Below are 22015 nucleotides of genomic sequence, written 5' to 3' on the forward strand. Positions count from 1 at the left end.
AAGCGTAGACAAGTCCTAAGGAAGGGGAAAAAAAGGAGGGGGGGTAAGGAGGGAGAAGATAATATGTGAGATACTTACGTCGGGTTCTGAAGAAAAATGGGTGGTAATTACTTTCATTTTTAATGGAAGGAAAAGGAACAATCTTTACAAAATAATCAGTTTCAAATTTCAGATTCATAAAAGGCTGAGATTCCATTCCCTAAAAACATAAATATAAACAAAGAGATTTTGATATACTCTTAAGTCATCTGCCATGTCCATTTAAGAGTATATTGTTTTAAAACCAGCCCACAATTCTGCTGGACATGAACAAAAATTAAGTGCTTTAGGGCTCCTATGGCCTCATCACTCTCTTGCCACCTGTGCACTGCCATGCAGGGAGCCCCGTAGAGATGGTTCTGCACTGCTAAAGGGATGCACATCTGCTGCACAGTTCTCAGAATAACGTCCCGTCATTGCAGTGAAGTTGCTAGTTCCACCAACAAGGGAGCCTCAGTAGACAGGGAGTGAGGGCTAGATTTGCCCTAAATTAAAAATATTATAACTAAAAATGTTTAATTATTTAGCAAGCAATTTGCTGGCTGGTAAGCAGCACATTTTAAAAAAAAAAGTTTAATAAAACATAAATGTCTCTTTCAAGCCCACATGCAGGATCAAACCAATAATGAATTTTTCCCTAAAGTATATCACTTACAGTTCTTTTAAAACCAGAGTTGAGCTGCTTTGGGTCTTTTAAAACCATTTGCTGACACTGTCTTCCCTCTGATTTTAACTCCTCAAGTATTACTCGAAATCCTTTCAGGAATTCAATCCCTGCAGATTAAAATCCAGATAAATATTTCAAAAACACATTTCACTGTGTGTGATGCAGTTTTAAAGCACTACACTTGTTAAAAAATAATGCCTAAGCACCATTTCTATCCCTCCTGTATAAGATGTTTGTCAGCTGGATGGCAATAATAATTCTTCCTTTCTCTCAACATTTTTCTGACTTGTCTATCTAGAATTTAAGTTCCTCTGCTGAGACTGTCACTCTATATCTGTACAGTGCTTAGCTCAATGGGGGCTTCTCCCCAATTGGTCCTTTGGTTTTTACCATACTACAAATAAATAAAATAATCATCATCAGCTTTGGTAATACACTGTATTTGTTCAATGTTGCCATTATTAGCAGTAAACAATTTTGTAACATTTTTGTTCACAAAGAATGGAAACACTGCATCCATATTGTGTTCCTGTCATTTATGAGACCACTGGACTACAGTGGCTGGATGCAATAGTTATGATTTTTTTTTTAGTTTAATATTGCACAACAGCAGAAGAATTATCTTAAGTAGAATTATTCCTTAATTATAGTTATGTATAAGTGAGACTGAAACTATACCCATTTTGCTCAAGAGACTCACACAATAGACTCTCAGCAAAATGTTGTGACATTGCTTGCTAATGTTCTCACCATGATATTGCACTAGGAAATTACACTGAGTCATGATGACGCAGATGTCACAATGCTAGCGTTGTGCTTCGATTATGTTGTGGATCAGATGTCAAAGTTGCTGCCCAGTTCTTCAAGCCCCACTACCATCACCACTGAGCTATCGAATTACAAGTTTTCTACATATGTCAGAATATAATGTTTACCAAAGATACCACTGCAGTTAACATAAGATAAAGATTACATAAACCAAAGCGGATTAATGCCACTTAACATTATATGTTTATCTAGATTTGTGTTTCCATGAGCCTTTTCTATTTCTCCAGTTTTAAAAAAATGGTTTATAATCTTGTAGAAGAGAAAGAGCCATGACCTGCCCAATGTGTTCTTAATACTAAGTGGAACAAAAGCACTGTTTGTGCTAACATGCAGACCATGAAAGAGAAGTGTCCATCTCCCTGTCACCTGAGACCTTTCAACTGCAGTTCTGTACTGATACTTTCAAAAGGATTAACCTCTAATCATTACAAGAGAGAATACCAAGTTTTGAATCCCCTGGAAATTTGATTTATCCAATCTGCAGCGGTAGATTACCAAATTCACTAACATTATGCTACTGAAAGCATTAGGTATCATCCACAGTCTCTCTTAATATCCAATAACAAACTTAATCACTATTTTCTGTTACAAATTTAGCTGTTATCAAATGTGCTTATGCAAACATTATTTACAAATGGACCAAATGTGACAGAGAAGCTCTAGGAAATTTTTCTTCTCTTTCTAGAACATTTTCAGGGGACTTAAGCATTATAATCATTCAGTGTGGTACATATGCTCTATATAGATTTGTACTACAGCAGTGCTATTTAAAGGCCCAATACAACTCCTAGTGCAGTCTTTCTATTGACTTCAATGGGACTCTGATCAGGCCCTATGATCCTAGAGTTAAGACTATGTCCATGTATACGCAACCATGACTTTATTCTGGGATTTGTAAATACCAGAATTTGTCTTTAGGACTCTAAATCAGAGGTCCCCCAAACTGTGGGGCATGTCCCCAGAGGAAGTTTGGGGGTGTGTGGCTGGGGCCCAGGCCAGCCACCATGGGGGACAGGGAGGGAGGGAGCACCACCCACTTCTGCTCCTGGCCTCACGCCCAGGACTCCACTCTTGGCCCTGTGCCTGGGGTCCTGGCTGCCGGCCCCATGCCTGCCCCCAGCTGTGGCCCCAGCATTGCCCCCTCCCGGAGCCGTGGTCCCCTCTCCCAGCCCTGGCTCCTGGGGCTGGGGGGCATGAACAGGGGTGCAAGGTAAAAAGTTTGGGGACCACTGCTTTACATAAAGAAAACAAATATTCAACTTTTCAAGAGATTGGTTGTTTTTAAATTGTACATGTTCAAGAATAGAAGTTTAAGTGTTCTGAATGCTTTGTACTCAGTTTGCAAAATCTTCATCCATAATGAAGAGTGCATTTCTTTTAAAAGAAAAGAGTGTTAAGTGGCTGAGATTGAACTGTAGAATTGCAAACATGGAGTAACTACTGTCCTAACATTTTGACATAGCCCTGGTCTACACTGGAAAACAAAGTCAGCTTAACTATGTCGCTTGGGGGTGTGAAAAATCCACACCTCTGAGTGGTATAGTGAAGCTGACCAGTGTAGACAGTGCTAGGTCAACAGAATTTTTCTGTCCACCCAGCTACCATCTTTCAGGGAGGTGGATTACCTATGGTAATGGGAGAACTCCTCACATTGCCGTAGGTGGTGTCTACACTGAAGCCCTGCAGAAGTGAAGCTGTGCCACTGTGGCATTTCAAGTGTAAACAAACCCATACATATTTATATTAACACTGCAGCAATTCATTATATGGACAAAATACCAAATACTTATTCACTCTACAGAACTAAATTACACCAAAAGGAACTGTAGTTCATTTTTTTTTCTGTATAAAATCTATAAATACTTATTTATGTTATTACTCCAATCTGCATTTAGGGTCTAGTCCTTAAGTAGATAAACAGCTTCAGCTCTAAATGTTTAAAATTGTGAGAAATAAACTTTTTCTAGCAGTGACAATATGAGGCAGTATAAACTAGTAAATGCAAAGAAATTCAAAGTTGAGACTCTGATGGAAGAGCAGAGGGATAATTTTTCATTGTGTATATATCAACCTTCATATTTTTTAAACTATGATTGTTTAAAAGGTACAGAACGGTTTTTAATGCTATGTTTTGTGTGTTGGAGAGTGAGAATATTTAAAAAAAATAAAATGTAGCCTTTTTGTTTCCTGAATACAGATTCCAATAAAATATATGCTTCTGTGTATAACGAAGTTACTTTGATCAGGCCTTGATTAGCATGAGAGGAAAAGACAAGTTATTTTAAATTAATATAATAATTGAGAGATTGTTACAAAAGACATGATGATTTAAGCCAGACATGGGAAAACTATGGCCCACGGGCCGGATGCCCAGCCCCTGAGCTCCCAGCTCGGGAGCCTTGTCCCCGGCCCCTCTCCCGCTGTCCCCCCTCCCCCGCAGCCATGCCACCGTGTGGGCCACGCTCTGGCCCGCCACTCCCGCGGGGCAGGGTGGGGAGCACAGCTGGCTCTGGCCGGGTGTCACGGTTGCAAGCTCTTGCTGCTGGTAACGGGGTGGGGAGCGGGGGGTGGAGTTGGGTAAGGGAGCGGGGGTTCTGGGGAGGCAGTCAGGCAATGGGGAACCGGGAGAGTTGGGAGTGGGAGTCCCGGGGGGGGCAGTCAGGGGGCGGGAATGTGGATAGGGGTTGGGAGGGCAGTCAAGGGACAGGGAGCATGGGGGGTTGGATAAGGGGGTGGGATCCTGGGGTGCAGTTAGGGGCGGGGGATCCCAGGAGGGGATGGTCAGTGGACGAGGAGCAGAGGGCGGTTGGATAGGGGGTGGGAGTCCTGGGGGGGCTGTTGGGAGGCGGCAGTGTGGCTAGGGGTCGGGGCAGTCAGGGGACAGGGAGCAGGGGGCTTGGATAGGGGGCGAGGGTCCCGGGAGGGGGCAGTCTGGGGACAAGGGGGAGGGGGTTGGATGGGTTGGGAGTTCTAAGGGGGGCAGTCAGGAGGTGAGAAGTGGGAGGGGGTGGGGGCCAGGCTGTTTGGGGAGGCACAGCCTTCCCTACCTGGCCTTCCATACAGTTGTGCAACCCCAATGTGGCCCTCGGGCCAAAAAGTTTGCTCACCCCTGATTTAAACTATTTTGATCTCTAACACTTACCAAGTACATTTGCCGTCCAAATTATTGTCACTGCAACTTGTTCAGAACATGCATACTGGCTGATTGTTATATTTTGCACATCTCCAATCACGTGTTTTCCCACTGAATTCAAATAAGGAGTGCAATCTAAAACAGTGAGAAACAAATCACTTAAATAAAACATACAAATTGTCTTGTGCAGGACCAAATAATTCACAAAAAGACACAGGGCAAAATCTGGAAAGCCTTGTTCATGCTAGTAGTGCCAATAATGCTATTCATGTGAGTAATGTGAGCAAGATTTAGTTTATTCCTTAACATTTTTAGAAAAATAATCAAACTTAAAAATAGGTACTTCAAATACCTCAATTATTGTATTGTTATATCTACTGCACATTAAGCCTTCAATGGGGCTTTAGTGCCAGGATAACTAAAAACAATGCAGGCACTGTAATCCCAGTTTGGGTGAATGTACTACTAAACCATTCCAGGAGATCAAACTTTAATTTATTAATTTACATAAAGCAGCCTGGTTTCATTTTCTTTTTTCATTATTGTTTTTATGTGCAATTATTAATATCAATCCCACTACTATTCAGTTATCCAGCTACCAGGCCTACAGATGGCTTGCTCTCACCACCTCAGACGAAGAGAGACAGACAGAGAACAGCTTACTTTCACAAAATGAGATTCTATAACATTGGTAGTTAAACCACAAAATAAATCACACCTTACTGATTCCTTAACACACCAAATATTTTGGTCATCTGGTAATAATACCACATACAGTACAGATGAACCGGATGGCTCCAGAGGGCAGGACACCTATAATGGAGGCTGCAGTTTCTAAAGGGAAGCAAAATTCTTTACTCCCTAGTACAGCAAGAGCACAAGAAAAGGGTTGTTGGTTTTTTTTTTTTAATTTTCAAATCTTCTTCCTTGTCCCCTCTACATAGTCTCCTAAAACATCACACACACACAGACTGCAAATGATGGATTCTAGACACTATTAACTACAACTACTTTCACCAGGTCTGCGATAATGTCCTTGGACCTAGTCCATGTTGTCCAAACAGCTCAGCAAGTTGTACCGCCATGGCACCATGTACCACAGGAATATCAGTAGAAAAGACAAACTTCTGAAGATCCCAACAGCCACTGTTCTCACTAGCTACCAAGGCCTCAGTCCAGATACATAACACTGTCTGCTAACTTACCATAGTGCAGCTCATCATCTGAAATAAAGATACAGATTGATTCCAGTCCATAAAGCAGACTTGGCCATTGCAGCATTCACTCACTAAATCCATCTCCTCTCACCTCTGTTGTGAAGACCTTTAGTATCCAATCTATTCAACAACCACACAACTCCAATACCCCATTTATCTGCCACTAGGGCCCACTGAGAACTCTAATGTTGATAAATCTCATTATTTTATTGTGAGTTTCACGATGTTATTAAAGCCTCAGCTCCTGGAATCATATGATTATGTGAGACCCCAGTTTTCATTTAAAACAAAAACGTTATATAGTTGCTGAGAAAAGCCTGAGAATGTGAACCATAAAGACTCGAAAATCAGAAGTCAAATAAAACTATTCCAAAGTTTATTTTTTAACCTCTCACAATGTTTAGGCCAATCTCATTAAATTGTGTGTGTGTGTGTGTGTGTGTGTGTGTGTGTGAGAGAGAGAGATCATGTTTTTTGAATGCTTGGATCTGGTAATACCTACAACTGTGTGTGGGTGGCATAGTACTATAATTCTCTACTTGCAAAATCTACTAAATTTACAACAACAACAAAAAAATGTTAGATTGATGTTCTAAGTGTATAGTGCCAAATTTTAATAATCAGTTATTCAAAATCTGATGCTAGGTACTAGACTGTACTATGCTTGCAAATGAAGTTGACTGATACTATCAAGCCAATGCAGAAAATAAATATGTAAATCAAATACACTCTCTTGAAAACTACAAATGAAAAATTATTATTCACACAAACTGAATCTTTGAAATGGGCTTTTTACCATAAATGACAAGGTGAGCTGTCTGGCTCCTTTAGGTAACTGTTGCACAATTCAGAACTATATATTTTGTACTATATTAAGTTTTATGAAAATTGAGCAATTAGTCCTCAGTTATTGTAAGTGGAATTTGTTGCTAAAAGTAAACCGAGTGACAGCATGAATTTCCTCTTAGGAGAATAGAAATACCTCTTTCAATGGAAAGTTTGGAGTAACAGCTTCTTGCAAGGTCTGGATCCAATTAACAGCCTTGCCTAAGATTTTGGATCCTAGTTACTGAATTGCTATGTTGAAATAACAATTTGCCAAAATGCAATATAGCACAAAATGTCTCAGGGTTGAATGCGAGTTCCTGATTTAAAATGTTTTAAAAGAACACAGCAGTGAAGAATTTGCAGGCTTTACAGGGAGGCATTTCTTCTGTTAAATCCAAGTTAAATACGAAACTGGATAAACATTTATTTTCTCACTTTGAACAAATTATTTAACCCCTACTATGAAGTGTCTTAATCCAGGGACAGGCTATGCAATAAAATAAATGCCTTTTAAATCAGAGCCAGGTCGCCAAATTTTTTCTTTCTGTTGGCTCTTCTTTATCAGTATATATTTCTGTATTATGTAAAATCTTCAGCCTTGGTATAAGGGACCTCCTTGCAGTACTGCCAAACTTAAATAATCCCCTTAGCAGGGAGTTTGGAGCAGCATTTTAAATTAACATTTGTCATTGGTTAACCCCAGTTCCTAATGCAAGAATTAATGGTTAAAAACATGACAGTTATTAGGATTTAAACAGGCTCCACTGTGTGAACCTACAAGTGGGTATCACTGCTCTGATGGCTATTTCCTGCTTTTCTTTATTTGAGTAAGAAATTATTACTCTCTTCTAGTGATCATTTATTCCATATAGGATTTGATAGGCATAAATTATGCTGGCATTCTTTAAATACTAATGTGAGGTTAGACATAGAACACAAATTCACAATAAAGGATTTAGATTTCAGAAATTATCATATAAACAGAGGGCTCATATGAAATTGTGACCCAGGATAAACTAAGATACATCAGAATGAAACAAAAGGATTTCCTTCAGTGTTTCCAGTAAGTATACTAGGTTTTAATACATAAGGACTTTACTCCAACTCCAGCCACCAGTCAGTGATGTAATTGTAAAGGTGCACACTCCACATGTAGACAAGGAAAGCTGTTATTTGCTCTGATGCAATTCATTTTAGCTCCACTGCTGCAAAATCGGGGCTTTCCTAGTCTACACGTTAAGTTTACACTGGTGCAGCTATACTGGTGGCAGGCCACTGATTGCCAAAACAGGGTAAATTCCCAATGCAGATATGGCCCTTGTATACCCAACAGATATCTGAGTATGAGTTAGCATATCTTGAGCCAAGATACGCAAGTCAGATTATAGTTCATGAGAGAACAAACTAAAATGCCGATGTTTAACGTTAATCACTGGAAAGAAACCTATTTCTAGTATATTCCCTTTACATGAGGACAAATTAAATTTATTTTCTATTTAAATAAACACAACTCCGTTTATCCCCAAAATTTAGATTTCAGAAAAACAAGCTTCTACAAAGCTAAAAACAAACACATTTTTTCTCATGAAATTAGAAGCTGGGAATGGGTGACAGGGGATGGATCACTTGATGATTACCTATTCTGTTCATTTCCTCTGGGGCACCTGGCTTTGGCCACTGTCAGAGGACAGGAAGTATCCTGTCAAGGGCTAGATGGACCATACAAGGGCTAGATGGACCTTTGGTCTGACCCAGTATGGCTGTTCTTATGTTCTTAAGTAAATGAAACACACGAAGGATAGAAACTATACTAGATTTTTTAACTTTTTCAGTATTAAATAATCTACATTGTTATTACTAGTATATGTAAGGAAAACCTTTTAAAACCATATAAACCTTACAGACAATTACCTTTTAAAATCAACACTAGCTAATTTAACAGTGTAAAATGTCTTCCTTTTAAAGAGACCAAAGAAAAATTAAGCGATGTAAAACTTGGCATAATGGAATCCTGCTTTACATGGCATAAATTTTGGTAAGCATGAGTGAAGTGACTGCCTATTTTTGGCAGCTGCTGCCTCCTGTATGGAGGTTTACTTTTGAATGACAGACATTGGATGGGCTCTGAATGCATAACAGACAGTAGAAAGATTGAGGAAGATTATTATTTAGTAAAAATATCTCACCAAAAGCATTTTTCAACCATCTTTGTTTACATAAACCTGCAGTCCACAAACTTACAAGAATTGTGAGAATTATTTTTTTTAAAAGTCATGTTGCTATATAAGAGTAAGAGTTGGGCTTTTTGTTTCTGAGAGAAGTTGAGATTTTTATCTGTTGTAGCTGATTAACTTACTGTCATATTTAAAGGTGATATTAAGCATTCCACTGTTCTTGCTGACTGGTAGCAGCACCTACAGAGAAACAACAAAAAAATATAGTGAATAGAAATGACTTTGCTTTGAGTTTACACAAACATTTTAATTTTAGGTGTTTCAATTTGGCATCACACACAAAAAGAAAAGTCTCACATGGAACTCCATGGTGAGTTACATTGTCTTCAACCTGTCAGGCAAGCAATGTGAACACAACCAATGCAAGAACAGATTTTGCAGCATTCCTGAAATTCTATATTCTCTCCTGCCAGTAGCTTTCAAATACACACAGGCATCAAATCACAAAGAAACAAATTTCAACACCAAGGAAAAATCTGCAGTTTTCAGGAGGATGACCTGATCAGTATATCTGAATAATAAAAAATTATTATTACGTTTTCTGAGTTGGAAGGTACTGGTGTCCCCAAATCCATTATTCTGAACTGATTGGATCTGTACAGATATACTCCATCAGCCCAGGGATTGGAAAGTCAAAAAGTGACTCAAACTTATCTTTAGAGAGGAAATAAAATGTGACTGAAAGCAGCATCTAATAAGGCTCAAACCCACTAAGCTACAAGCTGTCAAACAAACGTACAGGGGCAAGAAAATGCAAGTCTCTTCTAGGCTGAGCCCATTTCCTCAGACCTAATGACAAGGAAGCCCGAACAACTAAAAAGAAAAAATGTCATTCCTAAATATAAAGGGAAATACAGAAGAGCACCAGGGCATTGCACAGAAGAGTGATCATGGCACTTTAGTTCTGTTTTCTTAGTGAAAGCAACTTCCAGGACAGAAATCAAAACCACAAAAGAGAAAAACCATCAAAACCACAAAAGAGAAACCCCATTGCTCTAATCAACTGAGGGTGAGTAGGTGCATGAAGGGCAAGATGGATTTTGTCCATCTGCTTGACCATCAGGCACATATGGCCAAGTTTTCAGCATGTTCGGAATTTGCCTGCAGATAAATCAGACTGCCTTTTAAAAATGTTTAACTCTATTCAGTGCTTATGAAAGGTGTGGGAGTCATACCTACAGAGATCAAAGTGTAACCAAAGAACAGGTATAATAGGATACCAGGAGGCCCCGGTAGCTCCCTCCCTCCCTCCCCCCCATGGCCCTAGGGCTGGGAGGAGTTCTGTGCCCCTGACAATTATTGGGGGGGCCGTGCCCTTGTTTGCCCCTCCTTGTGCACAACCTTGTGTTCACTGAAGGTAGGACAAGGAGCAAGCAGATTAATCTGCAGCAAGGAAGAGTTAGGTTACATATTAGGAAAAACGTTCTAGCTATAAGGATAGTTAAGCACTGGAAAAGGTTACCCAGTGAGGATGTGGAATCTCCGTCATTGGAAGGTTTCTAATAACATGTTATATAAACACTTGGGATGGTCTCGGTATACTTGGTCCTGCCTCAGCACAAGGGGATCAACTAGATGACCTCTCAAGGTCTCTTCCAGCCCTATGTTTCTGTGATTTTATGTTTAGCCTTAACATAGGTTTTTGCGCCTGACATCAGAATTGTGTAGATTTCATACTTGGAAGTGTGTTACGGATTTAAGAGTGATTTATCGTTTTCATTATCTGTTTATATTACAGTAACATCTTATTTGCTTATACTACAGTAACACCTAGAGGCCCCAATCAATATTGAGGGTCCATCATACTATGCTCTGTACAAACACATATTAAGAGGCAGTCTTCACCAAGAAAAGCATACGCTCTTATTAGACAAGAAAAACAGCGCAGAAAGATCATTTAAATTCTCCGTTCTTTATTGGTTGGTTGTCTAAAATCAATAAACATTTAGCAAGGTTACCAACTGCAGCAACTCCAGTTTGAATAGGTTTTGTATCCTAAAACATTTCGACTAGAGGAACAAGTTGTAAATATACAGTAAAGTACATTAGATACCAATTTTTAAAATGCAAGACTCTACAGTTTCTCATTCTGTTTCAGAGTGTGTTATATTTCAACAGAAATCATGTTTACTTTTATGCTTGAGACACCTATAATTGTTCATAAAAATGTTTTAAGACTTAATAATTGCCTTTAGGCTATGTTACCAGTCAGCCATCTGTACTCCTAACACAGGAACTATTCCTTCAGCAAATTGCTGCTTTAATTATTGAGTTAACAATTGTACAGATTAACCTTCAAGTTCACTGCCTTTTTGCCTAGGATGTTGAACTTTGGTTTTAGATATGGCAGCTAAAAAGCAGCTTTTACTTTCAAATATGAATGTTTTTCCCACAAGTAGTACAAATGATTGTTACATTTGTCTCTGGATATTTTAGAGTTGTATTACATTTTATGGGATAAATCTATCTGCATTCAAATATACATTTAAAGTATCCCCCAAAACAACTGAGGGAAGGATCAAAGTTATGGGGCCTGATCCTACTATTGCTAAAGACAACAAGAGTTTTGCCACTGATTTCAATGGGAGCAGCCCCATGTGTTATCATATATGTCACAGTAGCTATTTAATCCAAGATTACAAAATTGAGGTGCAATATAATACATTGATGTTGTTCACATTATGTGATTATCTCTGTGCGGGGTAAATGACTGCAAAAGGTGCAAAGCAGTGGAGAAGCAGGCTCTATGGTATCTATAGGGAGTCTATATGGACACACACAACTATGTATACATATGTATTTATAAATTATATATACAACATATCATATATTCATGATCATGCACCTGCAGTAGTATGTTATCAGTGTCTTTAAGCACTTGGCTTACATGCAACATTAAAGGAGCACTGTCAAACAGCACTAAACATTGATTTATTTGAATATGGTATAATCTGGTTCAGGGATAGGGAAAGATCTTACAGATTCTGAACAAACATTTAAGAAACTCACCTTTGTATTGCAAAGGAGCTAGTGGAACAAGGCTGATTTACAGTTATCTAAATAGGTATGGCCTACACAAAAAAGGTGCAGTTAATTACCTGACACTTTTCTCAGAGCTGTGCTAATATCATTGATGATACTGTGGAATGAACAAGGAAATAACTAAAATGAATTCAGTACAGTTTATTATTTCATATTTGCCTTTTTCAAAACTTGCCTGGAGGGTTTTTCCAAAGCTCACAGCTCTAATATTGATCTAATAATTGAGGGAAAATAAATCAAAGTATTGTTTTCTATTTTCTTGGTAAAATTTACCCACTCTCTCCTAAGGGATTACACCACAATTGAACTCAGTCCTGTAACTTGATTATTAAAATCAGGTTTCTTGTTTGTTACAGGTGGCTTTACATTATGTGGGAATTTATTCCTGAAACATCTGTTGCTTTCATTCATTCTTCCCAGAAATTACCTCATTTTTTGACATTGTAGAAGGCTTATCTAATAACAATAAATGCACCGCTAACAATGCCTACAGCAACAGGAGATGGCTAAGACCTGTAAGCATCACGTTTGAAATATCTAGACTCCTTGGACACACATCATCAGATCACACTGTGCATGATTCTTCATCAGCTGACCAACTCTTACCATGCAATTGGTTGTGTGGCAGTCTTGTGAATGAGACCGTTAAAAGTAAAGTCCTATCTTTTCAGGGTCCTATTTAAGACCCTATTATACATTTGTGGCGGGGAGAGGGGGGGAAGAGCAAGGTTTTGCCCCTTCCCTCAGTTTTCTTGGTTAAAATGTCTCTTTTCTATCACTGTTGGGCATTGTGTTGTGAGCCAATTTGTTGCCCCAAACCAACTCTGAGATATAGAACAATCCACTTGAATGTTTTCAACCAGGCAGCATCAATGAACTGCTAAAAAAACCAAACCAAAACAAAACAAAAAAATCCATATTTTAGGTTCCTATTTCTCTAGAGTGATCAGAGTCTTACAACCTGTAATTTATAGCTAATAACCTGAGCTATCAGAATTGAGGATAAGATACACTATTTAATAGGTTTCTAAAATCCTAACTCTCACGTATTCATATACTTGGCCTATTGATTTATATTCTCACTTACAGTTGTAATAAAACTCATTAGGCAGGTGGTAAACTGAGAATACGTTATGCTCAACAAATTCATTTTGCTATTAATGTGGCTTCTCGCTGCCTCCTTTTACCTATTTCATCCACATTTTGCATTTGTCATAACCCTACCTTCTGAACTGTTTGGGTCAAGGTTTGTCTTTATTGTGTTCATATAACCCTTAGTACAATGTAGGGATGTAAATACCATTTTAAAAGTTAACAGTTTAAATTATTTAAAATGTTTTGTTTAAACAGTTAACTGATTAAAGGGCCAGGCGGCCGTTGCGGCTGGGGCCACTCTGGCCGGCCCAGGGCCGCTGGGGTTGGTCGGCTTGCCGGGGGTTAACTGGTTTACATTTAGCATCCCTAGTACAAGGAAGCCTTGATCCCTGAGTGGTCACTTTGGTTGCTGCCGTAATGATGATGATGATGACATCATCATAGTATTGAACCAGAAGAAAGGATCAGGAAACACTCACCCTTTTTGCATGCATTCACCTTAACTGCAGCTCCCCAGTTAAATGCAACAACTCTGCTGTGTTTAACAGGAATGAGCAGCACAAAAACCACACAATTATCTTGAGGTTATCATCAGAGTTTTATAGAACACTTCAAAATTTACCAGCAACATCAAATGAAATCCAGGAAACAAACAAAACAAAACAAAAAATATGCATGGAAAAACAAAGCCACGACTGGCACAACTCATAGGAATGAACAGAATATTTACTCACTGTGTATCCAAACAAAGCAACTTTCTTAAATATCCTTACCATTTTGAACCAACTAATGGCTCTAAAAATAAATAGTTCTTTAAAATATACGTACTAATAGCTCTTATACTCACAACTCTGCAACTTTCACTTAACAAATCAAATTAGATGAAATATAAAATTCTCCATTTGAAAGAGAAACACCACCTTTCTATTAAACCTCTAATCTTAAAAACAATCATCTTGGTTTTCCCAAGCAGACCAGCACCACCATCCACCAAATGAACAAAATCATGAAAGAATTAATATACATTAAAATGATCAAAATTTACACTACAGACCTGAATTTCATATACAATCACTGGTATTGCAGGCACATTTTTGTAATGTAAGCAGTAAACATTCCAGAGTTAGTGACAGATACTAAAACAAAAAGGGAAAAAAAATCTCAAAGTTGTGTGAAAATAAATTTTCATATTCAACAGATGCTATACCATGGCTCCACACAATACTATATAGGTATGAGAGCTACTTAAACACATAAGCTTCAGAAGGTGCAACTATGATACAGTTTTTAAAACCAGACAAGCAGGAAATAGTGATTTGATACTTAAAGGAAAACTGCAGTATAATATAAAAGATGCTCTAATCACTACCTCCAATTAAAAAAGAATAAATCATCATTGTAAATCCAGACCAATAAAGATGAGGCACTGTCAAAAACAGATGTCAAAACAAGTGGTGCCAAAACACGTTGATAAAAGTAAAGAGCAATAAATCTTCAGAACAATATGAAATCCATCCAAAAGTTCTAAAGGAATTTAAGAATGAAGCAACAGAGCTGCTAACTATCGGGGGTAGCTGTGTTAGTCTGTATCCACAAAAACAATAAGGAGTCCGGTGGCACCTTAAAGACTAACAGATATATTTGGGCATAAGCTTTTGTGGGTAAAAAACCTCACTTCTTCAGAGGTGCTAACAAAACTATTCAATCTCACATTAAAATCACTTCCTATATCAGAGGATTGGAAGGTAGTAAAATTGTAGCTATCTTTGAAAAAAGTATCCGGGTGGTGCTGGGAATTACAGACATCACACCTTCTTTCAAATACCAGTAAAACTGGCTGAAATAACAGTTACAATTAGAATTATAAAACATTTAGTTGACCATGATGTGAAAGGGACAAAGGAGCACAATTTCTCTACTCTATATTAATTCTTAATGTATTTCAACAAAATAGCAACTAAAGGAGAACTTGGTTGTTATGATCTATATGAACTCTCCAAAAGACTTTCAAAACTTTTTCATAAGAAGCTATTAAGGAAACTAACTATTCATAGGATGAGAGGTAAAGTACTGTCAGGGATGAGAAACATGCTAAATCGAAAAAGAAAACAAAGCGCAGGAATAAATGGTCAGGTTTCAACATGGCAAAAGATCAATAGAGGGGCAACCCAAGAATAAGTACTAAGACTGGTATTATTAATTCAGTTACAAAGGATCTGGAAAAGGGCGGGTGTGACCCGAGAGGTGGCCACATTTCCAGATGACATAAAATTACCTAGGTTAGTGAAGACTGAGGAACTTCTGAGGGACCTAGCAAAGCTAGGTGACCCTGCAGCACAAAATTGACAACTGTAAAGTAAAGCATATTGAAATGTCTGAAGTGAAATACTCATACACATTGTTGAGTTCTAACTTAACTGTAAGCACTTGGGGAAAAGGCTCGTGGACTGCTGTGAACTGCTCTGTGGAAACTTCTGTTCACTCAGTGTGCAGCAGCAGTCAAAAAAGCAAACAATGTGCTGAAAATATTATAATGCAAGTCAATTTCTGCTAAATCTTTGTAAAGAAAGGATGAACAGAACTGAACACATATTATAAATAGATGGCACAACCTCACCTGGTGGTCACCGTTTCTTTACAAAGATTTAGCAGAAACAGAAGATATCCAGCGACGGGGTACAAAAACGTTTAAAGCAAAGGAAAGACTTCCATTAAAAGAGATTCAAAAGATTGAGACTGTTTAGATTAGAGAGGAGATATGACAGTTATAAAAAGTAATGGATAGTTTAGAGGAGGTAACCCAGATGCTCCTGTTTATTCTTTCTCATAACACAAGAACAAGAGGATATTCAAGGAAAGTTGAAGTCAACAAATTTAAACTTAATTAAATAGCATACTTTTTCACACCCTCCTGTACTCAACCTCTGGAACTCTGCCACAAAATATCACTAAAAGTTTCAAAAAATATATTAGACCACTATATGGATAACAAGGCTAGCCACATTTACATTAGATAGGATATTAACAAAACACAAAAGCTAGAAGTCCTCATGATGCAGGGCGCAAGACAATCACTAGCAGGCAGGAATTAGGAAGAAACTTCCCCCATAGTAGCTAATTGTCTATCAAAGAGTCTTGTCCCTTTTGGTGAAGTATCTGGTGCTGGCCAATGTCAGAGATAGGTTGCTGAGCTAATCTGCTCCGGTAATTTCAATGTTCCAGTATGTTCCAGAGCAGTAACTCCAGGGGAAATGAAACCAGGGGTCAGCCCAGCATAGATCCACTTCAAAGGACTGACCGGTTCCACATTTTTGCATTTTATTTTTCCAAAGCTGGTGTTAAAACTTTGAATTCCAGGATAACATTACAATTTTATAAATACTTAAAAAAAACACACCATGTTCCAGCACTCTAATTTGAAAATGCAAAGGTTAAAATCAGCTTCCTTCTCCTCCCTCCCTTCCCCACCAACACTTTATTAGAAATGCCAACAAGCCCTATAAATGTGAATACCTCTTAGGCTCTGTCTACATTAAGGAAATTCTCACTGGTATAACTACTTCAATGTAGTTACACAGGTGTGAACTTCTAATGCTGACATGCTGCATCAGCCCAAAGTAGGACCTATGCCGAGACAGTTTACTTCACCATGTTACCACTCTTTCACTGGTGCAGAACTTCAACATTAGAGGATTGCACTAGTGTGATTACACTAATGTAGTTATACCAGTGTGAATTTCCTTAATGTAATAGCATCTTACTGTGCTCAGTCCTACAGAAGAGGCAGCTCTAGATAAGTTCATGGAGGACAGGTCCATCAATGCCTATTAGCCAGGATGAGCAGGGATGGTGTCCCTAGCCTCTGTTTACCAGGAGTTGAGAATGGAGCTAGATGGATCTTTGGTCTGACCCAGTATGGCCATTCTTATGTTCTCTTACTGCTTTGATAGAGCCCTCATTTAACAAACATACTTTCTGCTAACTACATATGGGGCTGCGTGACTCAAAGGGTTAGTAAAGGCTTAGAGAACTTTTCACGTCTAGATATAGATTTCAATTAGCCTAGGATAGCAGTGACCAAAATCTATTCAGTGGCTCATGTGAAATCTGCTGTTCTCATACATAGGGCCCTATCAAATTCACGGTCCATTTTGGTCAATTTCATGGTACAGGATTTTAAAAATAATAAATTTCATGATTTCAGCTATTTCAATCTGAAATTTCCCAGTTTTGTGATTGTAGGAGTCCTGACCCAAAATGGAGTTGTGTGTGTGTGTGTGGGGAGGGAGTCACAAGGTTATCTATCGTGGAGCGGTTGCAGTACGGTTACCCTTACTTCTGTGCTGCTGCTGGCGATGGTGCTGCCTTCAGAACTGGGCAGCTGGAGAGTAGCGAGTGCTGGCCAGGAGCCCAGCTCTGAAGACAGAGCAGCTGCCAGCAGCAGTGCAGAAGTAAGGATGGCGTGGTATGGTATTACAACCCTTACTTCTGCGCTGCTGCTGGCAGGGTGCTCCCTTCAGAGATGGGCACCTGGCCAACAGCTGCTGCTCCCTGGCCACCCAGTTCTGAAGGCAGCGCAGAAGTAAGGGTGACAATATCGCAACTCCCCTAAAATAACCTTGCAACTCCATTTTGAGTCAGGACCCCCAATTTGAGAAACGTTGGTCCCATGAACTCTGTATAGTATAGGGTAAAAGCACACAAAAGACCAGATTTCACAGTCTGTGACATGTTTTTCATGGCTGTGAATTTGGTACTCAGATACTTTTAAGTGAACAGGTATCCACACCACAAAAGATGCCATTGAAACAGACACTAATTGGCATCCTTGTTGAAGTTTTTCATTGAGGGCAAGAACCAACTAGGGCAGAGACATGAAAATATTATTATTATTGCTCCTAAAAGTTGTCCCTGTAGTCTGGAGTTCAAGCACATTTGCAAGATGCAGAGTTTGAGGTCTGTAGCAACCCTGAATAAGAGGATTTTGGGCTCGAGATATCAATTCAATGCCTTTGATAGCATTAAACTCACTTTTAAATGAGAACATGCAGTATATACTCTAACCTGTTCCTAGTCACCAATGAGAGCTTTGACACTGGTTTCAATGGGAATAACTTCAGTACTTGTATTGAAATCCCATGGTATCTGTGAGTATGATGTTAATTAACACTGTCTAGTAAAGCACAAGGACATGTACAGAAGCATGGGCTTTCATTAAATGTTATCATTGCTTTCACCTGTGTGCTCAGCCAAGTGGCCTGTTAGGTAGGCTGAGAGTTTATTAACAAGCTCTAACCTGCTATCTTTAATCCCTAGCCCCTTTAGGATTCCTTGACAAGGAGGCAGGGCTAACTCAGGAGAACAGGGGTTTAAAAAGCCAGCTCCTAAGCAAACAGAGGAGATAGCGAACAGGAGCAGCAAATAGGGGAGTTTTGCGAAGGAGTGTGAGAGGCAAACATAGTCTAAACTCAAACCAGTAACTGCCCCCGACCCTCCAAAAAACCCAAACACACACAACCCTGCAAAAGTAAAAATAATCCAGGCAGAAGTCCAGCAGCAGAGTGGGGGCTATCCAGTTTATTGCACTGAATGCAGTATCTACAATTACTTACCTCGCAGGCAGGTGGCATATGTGTGCATTTGGTGCAAGCAACTCATGGCCCTCAGAGACCCGGCTCTTGAGACCAGAGTCACTGAACTGGAAGGGCTAAGGGAGACAAAGAGGTACTTAGAGGAGACTTTCAGGGTCACAGTAGAATGGTCCCACCCCTATACTGACAGCCCCTGTGCTATTGAGGATGAAAATCTCGGGGAAAGAGAACATCAAGCAGGGAAATGATCCCATAGTTGGGACCTGCCTTCCAGATGATGTCACGGTACCCTCTTGCACTGAGGATACCCCTGTAGGGGAGGGACCCTAGTTATTAGGAAGAGTAAGGTAATAGTAATGGGAGATTTAATCATGAGAAATATAGATTGGGTGTATGATGACTGCGAGAAACACCTGGCAAACTGCCTGCCATTTGCGAAGGTTGCAGATCTCTCGAGACATCTTGTGATAAATGAAGGGCAGGGGAGTAGCTCCCTTTTATGGACACCCAGCCAGCCAGTTAGCTATAAAGTCCGTCTTGGTGGCTGTTCTCTGCTTGCTTTCCCTGTAAAGGGTTAACAAAATCCCCCAGGTAAAGGAAAAGGAGTGGGCACCTGACCAAAAGAGCCAATGGGAGGCTAGAACTTTTTAAAATGGGGAAAAAAAACTTCCCCTTTGGGTCTGTTGTGTTCTCCGGGAAAGAGGGGAACAGGGAGAGTTATGCTATGAGAAGCTTTAAGTCAGGTATGATCATAAATTATCAGATCATACCTAGAAATTTTGTAAGTGGGTTTTTTAAATCTAGCAAAAGCCTAAGTTCCAGGTGTATTTTCTTTCTTTTTGTTTTTAATATAGTTTACTTTTTTTAAGAACAGGATTGGATTTTTGGTGTCCTAAGAGTTTGTGCACGTTGTTTATTTAGCTGGTGGCAACAGCTGATTTCCTTTGTTTTTCTTTCTCAGTCCTTCCCAGGCTGGGGAGGGGGGGCGGGCTTGAGGGTACCCCACAGGAAGGAAATCCCAAGTGCGCCTTTCTGGTTTCAAAAGGGTTTTTTTGCCTTTGGGTGGTGGCAGCATCTACCCATCCAAGGTCAGAGAAAAGCTGTAACCTTGGGAGTTTAATACAAGCCTGGAGTGGCCAGTATTAATTTTTAGAATCCTTGTGGGCCCCACCTTCTGCACTGAAGTGCCAGAGTGGGGAATCAGCCTTGACACATCTAAACAGACTTATGTGCAGTGCTGGGGAGGAGCCGGTGATTGTGGTACACATAGATACCAGTGACATAGGCAGAGGTGAAAGTAAGCCGGTACGTACCGGCAGGGGGCAGCTTCCCTGGGCCAGCAATTTAAAAGGCCAGGGGCTCCCGGCTGCTGCTACCACAGTGGAGCCCCTGGCTCTTTAAATAGCTGCCAGAACCCTGAGGTAGCAGTGGTGGCCCAGGGCTCCCGCGGTGATTTAAAGGGCCTGGGGCTCTGCTGCGGTAGTGGCAGCCGGAGCCCTGGGCCCTTTAAAACTCGATTTAAAAGGCCTGGGGGTTTAAAGTCCCGCCTCTTCTGGTTGAGGCCCCACCCCCTTCTGGTTAAGGCCCCACCCCCCAGCTCTGCACTCCAGCATACCGGTAAATCCTCTAAGTTACTTTCACCCCTGGATATAGGGAAAGGTAGAAGAGAGATCCTGGAGGCCAAACTCAGGCTGCTAGGTAAGAGATTCAAGTCCAGAACCTTCCTGGCAGCAGGTCCACGGGCCGGGACCACGGGGACTGCGCAGTCACATGCCTGCGAGCTCAGCAGGCCGCGCGGGAGGCGCGGACCCGCCGCCGTCAGGGCTGCGGCGGCCCGTCCGCGTTCCGGCGCCGCCGTGGCTGCGCCAGCATGCACGGCACATGCCACCGACCCCCCCCCTGGTAGCATTCTCTGAAATGTTTCCAGGATCACGTGCAGGGCCAGTTAGACAGGCAGAACTGCAGGGTCTCAATGTGTGGATGAGACAATGATGTTGGGAGGAGGGATTTAGGTTTATTAGGAACTGGGGAATAGTAAAATCTTAAATGAAACAAGCTGTACAATAGACTCTAGCAATTCCATTCTTGAATAAAAGAGTATAGCAGTAGGAATATACTACCAACCAAGATGATTGTGAAATGCTCAGTGAGATTAGAGAAGCTACAAAACCAAAAAACCCAATAATAATGGAGGATTTCAATTATACCCATATTGACTGGGAACATGTCACTTCAAGACAGGATGCAGAGATAAAAAATTTAGATACCTTTAATGACTACTTCTTGGGGCAGCTAGTCCTGAAACCCTTGAGGGGAGAGGCACTTCTTTATTTAGTCCTAAGTGTAGCACAGGATCTGGTCCAAGAGGTGAATATAGCTGAATCTCACAGTAACAGCAACCATAACGTAATTTTAGCATCCTTATAGGGAAGAATATACCAAAGAAACCCAACACAGTAGCATTTAACTACGAAAAGGGAAACCACACAAAAATGAGGAAGCCAGTTAAACATAAATTAAAAGAATTAATCACAAAGGTGATGCTTGCATGGAAACTATTTAAAAACACCATAATAGAGGCTCAAACTAAATGCATATCCCAAATTAAAAAAATAAATAAAAAAAACAGAAGTAAGAGGACCAACATCATGCCACCATGGCTAAACCACAAAGTAAAAGAATTTTTTAGAAGCAAAAAGGCATATTTAAAAATTGGAAGTAAAATCCTACTAAGGAAACTAGAAAGGAGCTTAAACTCTAGCAAATCAAGCATAAAAATATAATTAGGGAAGCCAAAAAAAGAATTTGAAGAGCAACTAGCAAAAGAGACAAAACTCAGAGCGAAAATTTTTTTCTTAGTACATCAGAAAGAGGAAGCCTGCCAAACAATCAGTGGTGCCAGTGGACAATTGAGGTGCTAAAGGAGATCTCAAGGAAGACAAGGCCATTGTGGATAAGCTAAATGAATTCTTTGCATCGACCTTCACTGCACAGAATATTAGGGAGATTTCCACACCTGAGCCATTCTTTTTAGGTGACAAATCTGAGGAACTGTCCCAGACTGAGGTTTCAGCAGAGGTAGTTTTGGAACACACTGATAAATTAAACAGTAAGACATCAACAAGACCAGATGGTGTTCATTTAAAAGTTCTCAAGGAACTCAAATACAAAATTGCAGAAATACTAACTGTGGTATGTTACCTATTGCTGAAATCAGCCTCTGTACCAGATGATTGGAAGGTAGCTAATGTAAAGTTGATGTAAAGCTAATGTAAAGCTGAGGCAATTCTAGCAATTACAGGACAGGAAGCCTAACTTCAGTACCAGGCAAGTTGGTTGAA

At 39.9% G+C, this 22015-nt stretch overlaps 1 protein-coding gene across 1 annotated transcript in view; it reads right to left on the bottom strand.

Moving 5' to 3' along the window:
• IL17RD (interleukin 17 receptor D) overlaps positions 1–22015 on the bottom strand; it is an 89021-nt gene that overhangs the window by 21346 nt on the left and 45660 nt on the right. The window contains exons 2-5 of the mRNA XM_039546416.1: positions 9069–9126; positions 4677–4802; positions 695–813; positions 79–199 (exon numbers count right to left, since the gene is read on the bottom strand). Coding sequence (XP_039402350.1) covers positions 79–199; positions 695–813; positions 4677–4802; positions 9069–9126 — 424 coding nt within the window. The remainder of the gene's footprint in view (positions 1–78; positions 200–694; positions 814–4676; positions 4803–9068; positions 9127–22015) is intronic.

Source organism: Mauremys reevesii, linkage group 7 (assembly GCF_016161935.1).
Source record: "Mauremys reevesii isolate NIE-2019 linkage group 7, ASM1616193v1, whole genome shotgun sequence".
NCBI classification, from domain to species: Eukaryota; Metazoa; Chordata; order Testudines; family Geoemydidae; genus Mauremys; species Mauremys reevesii.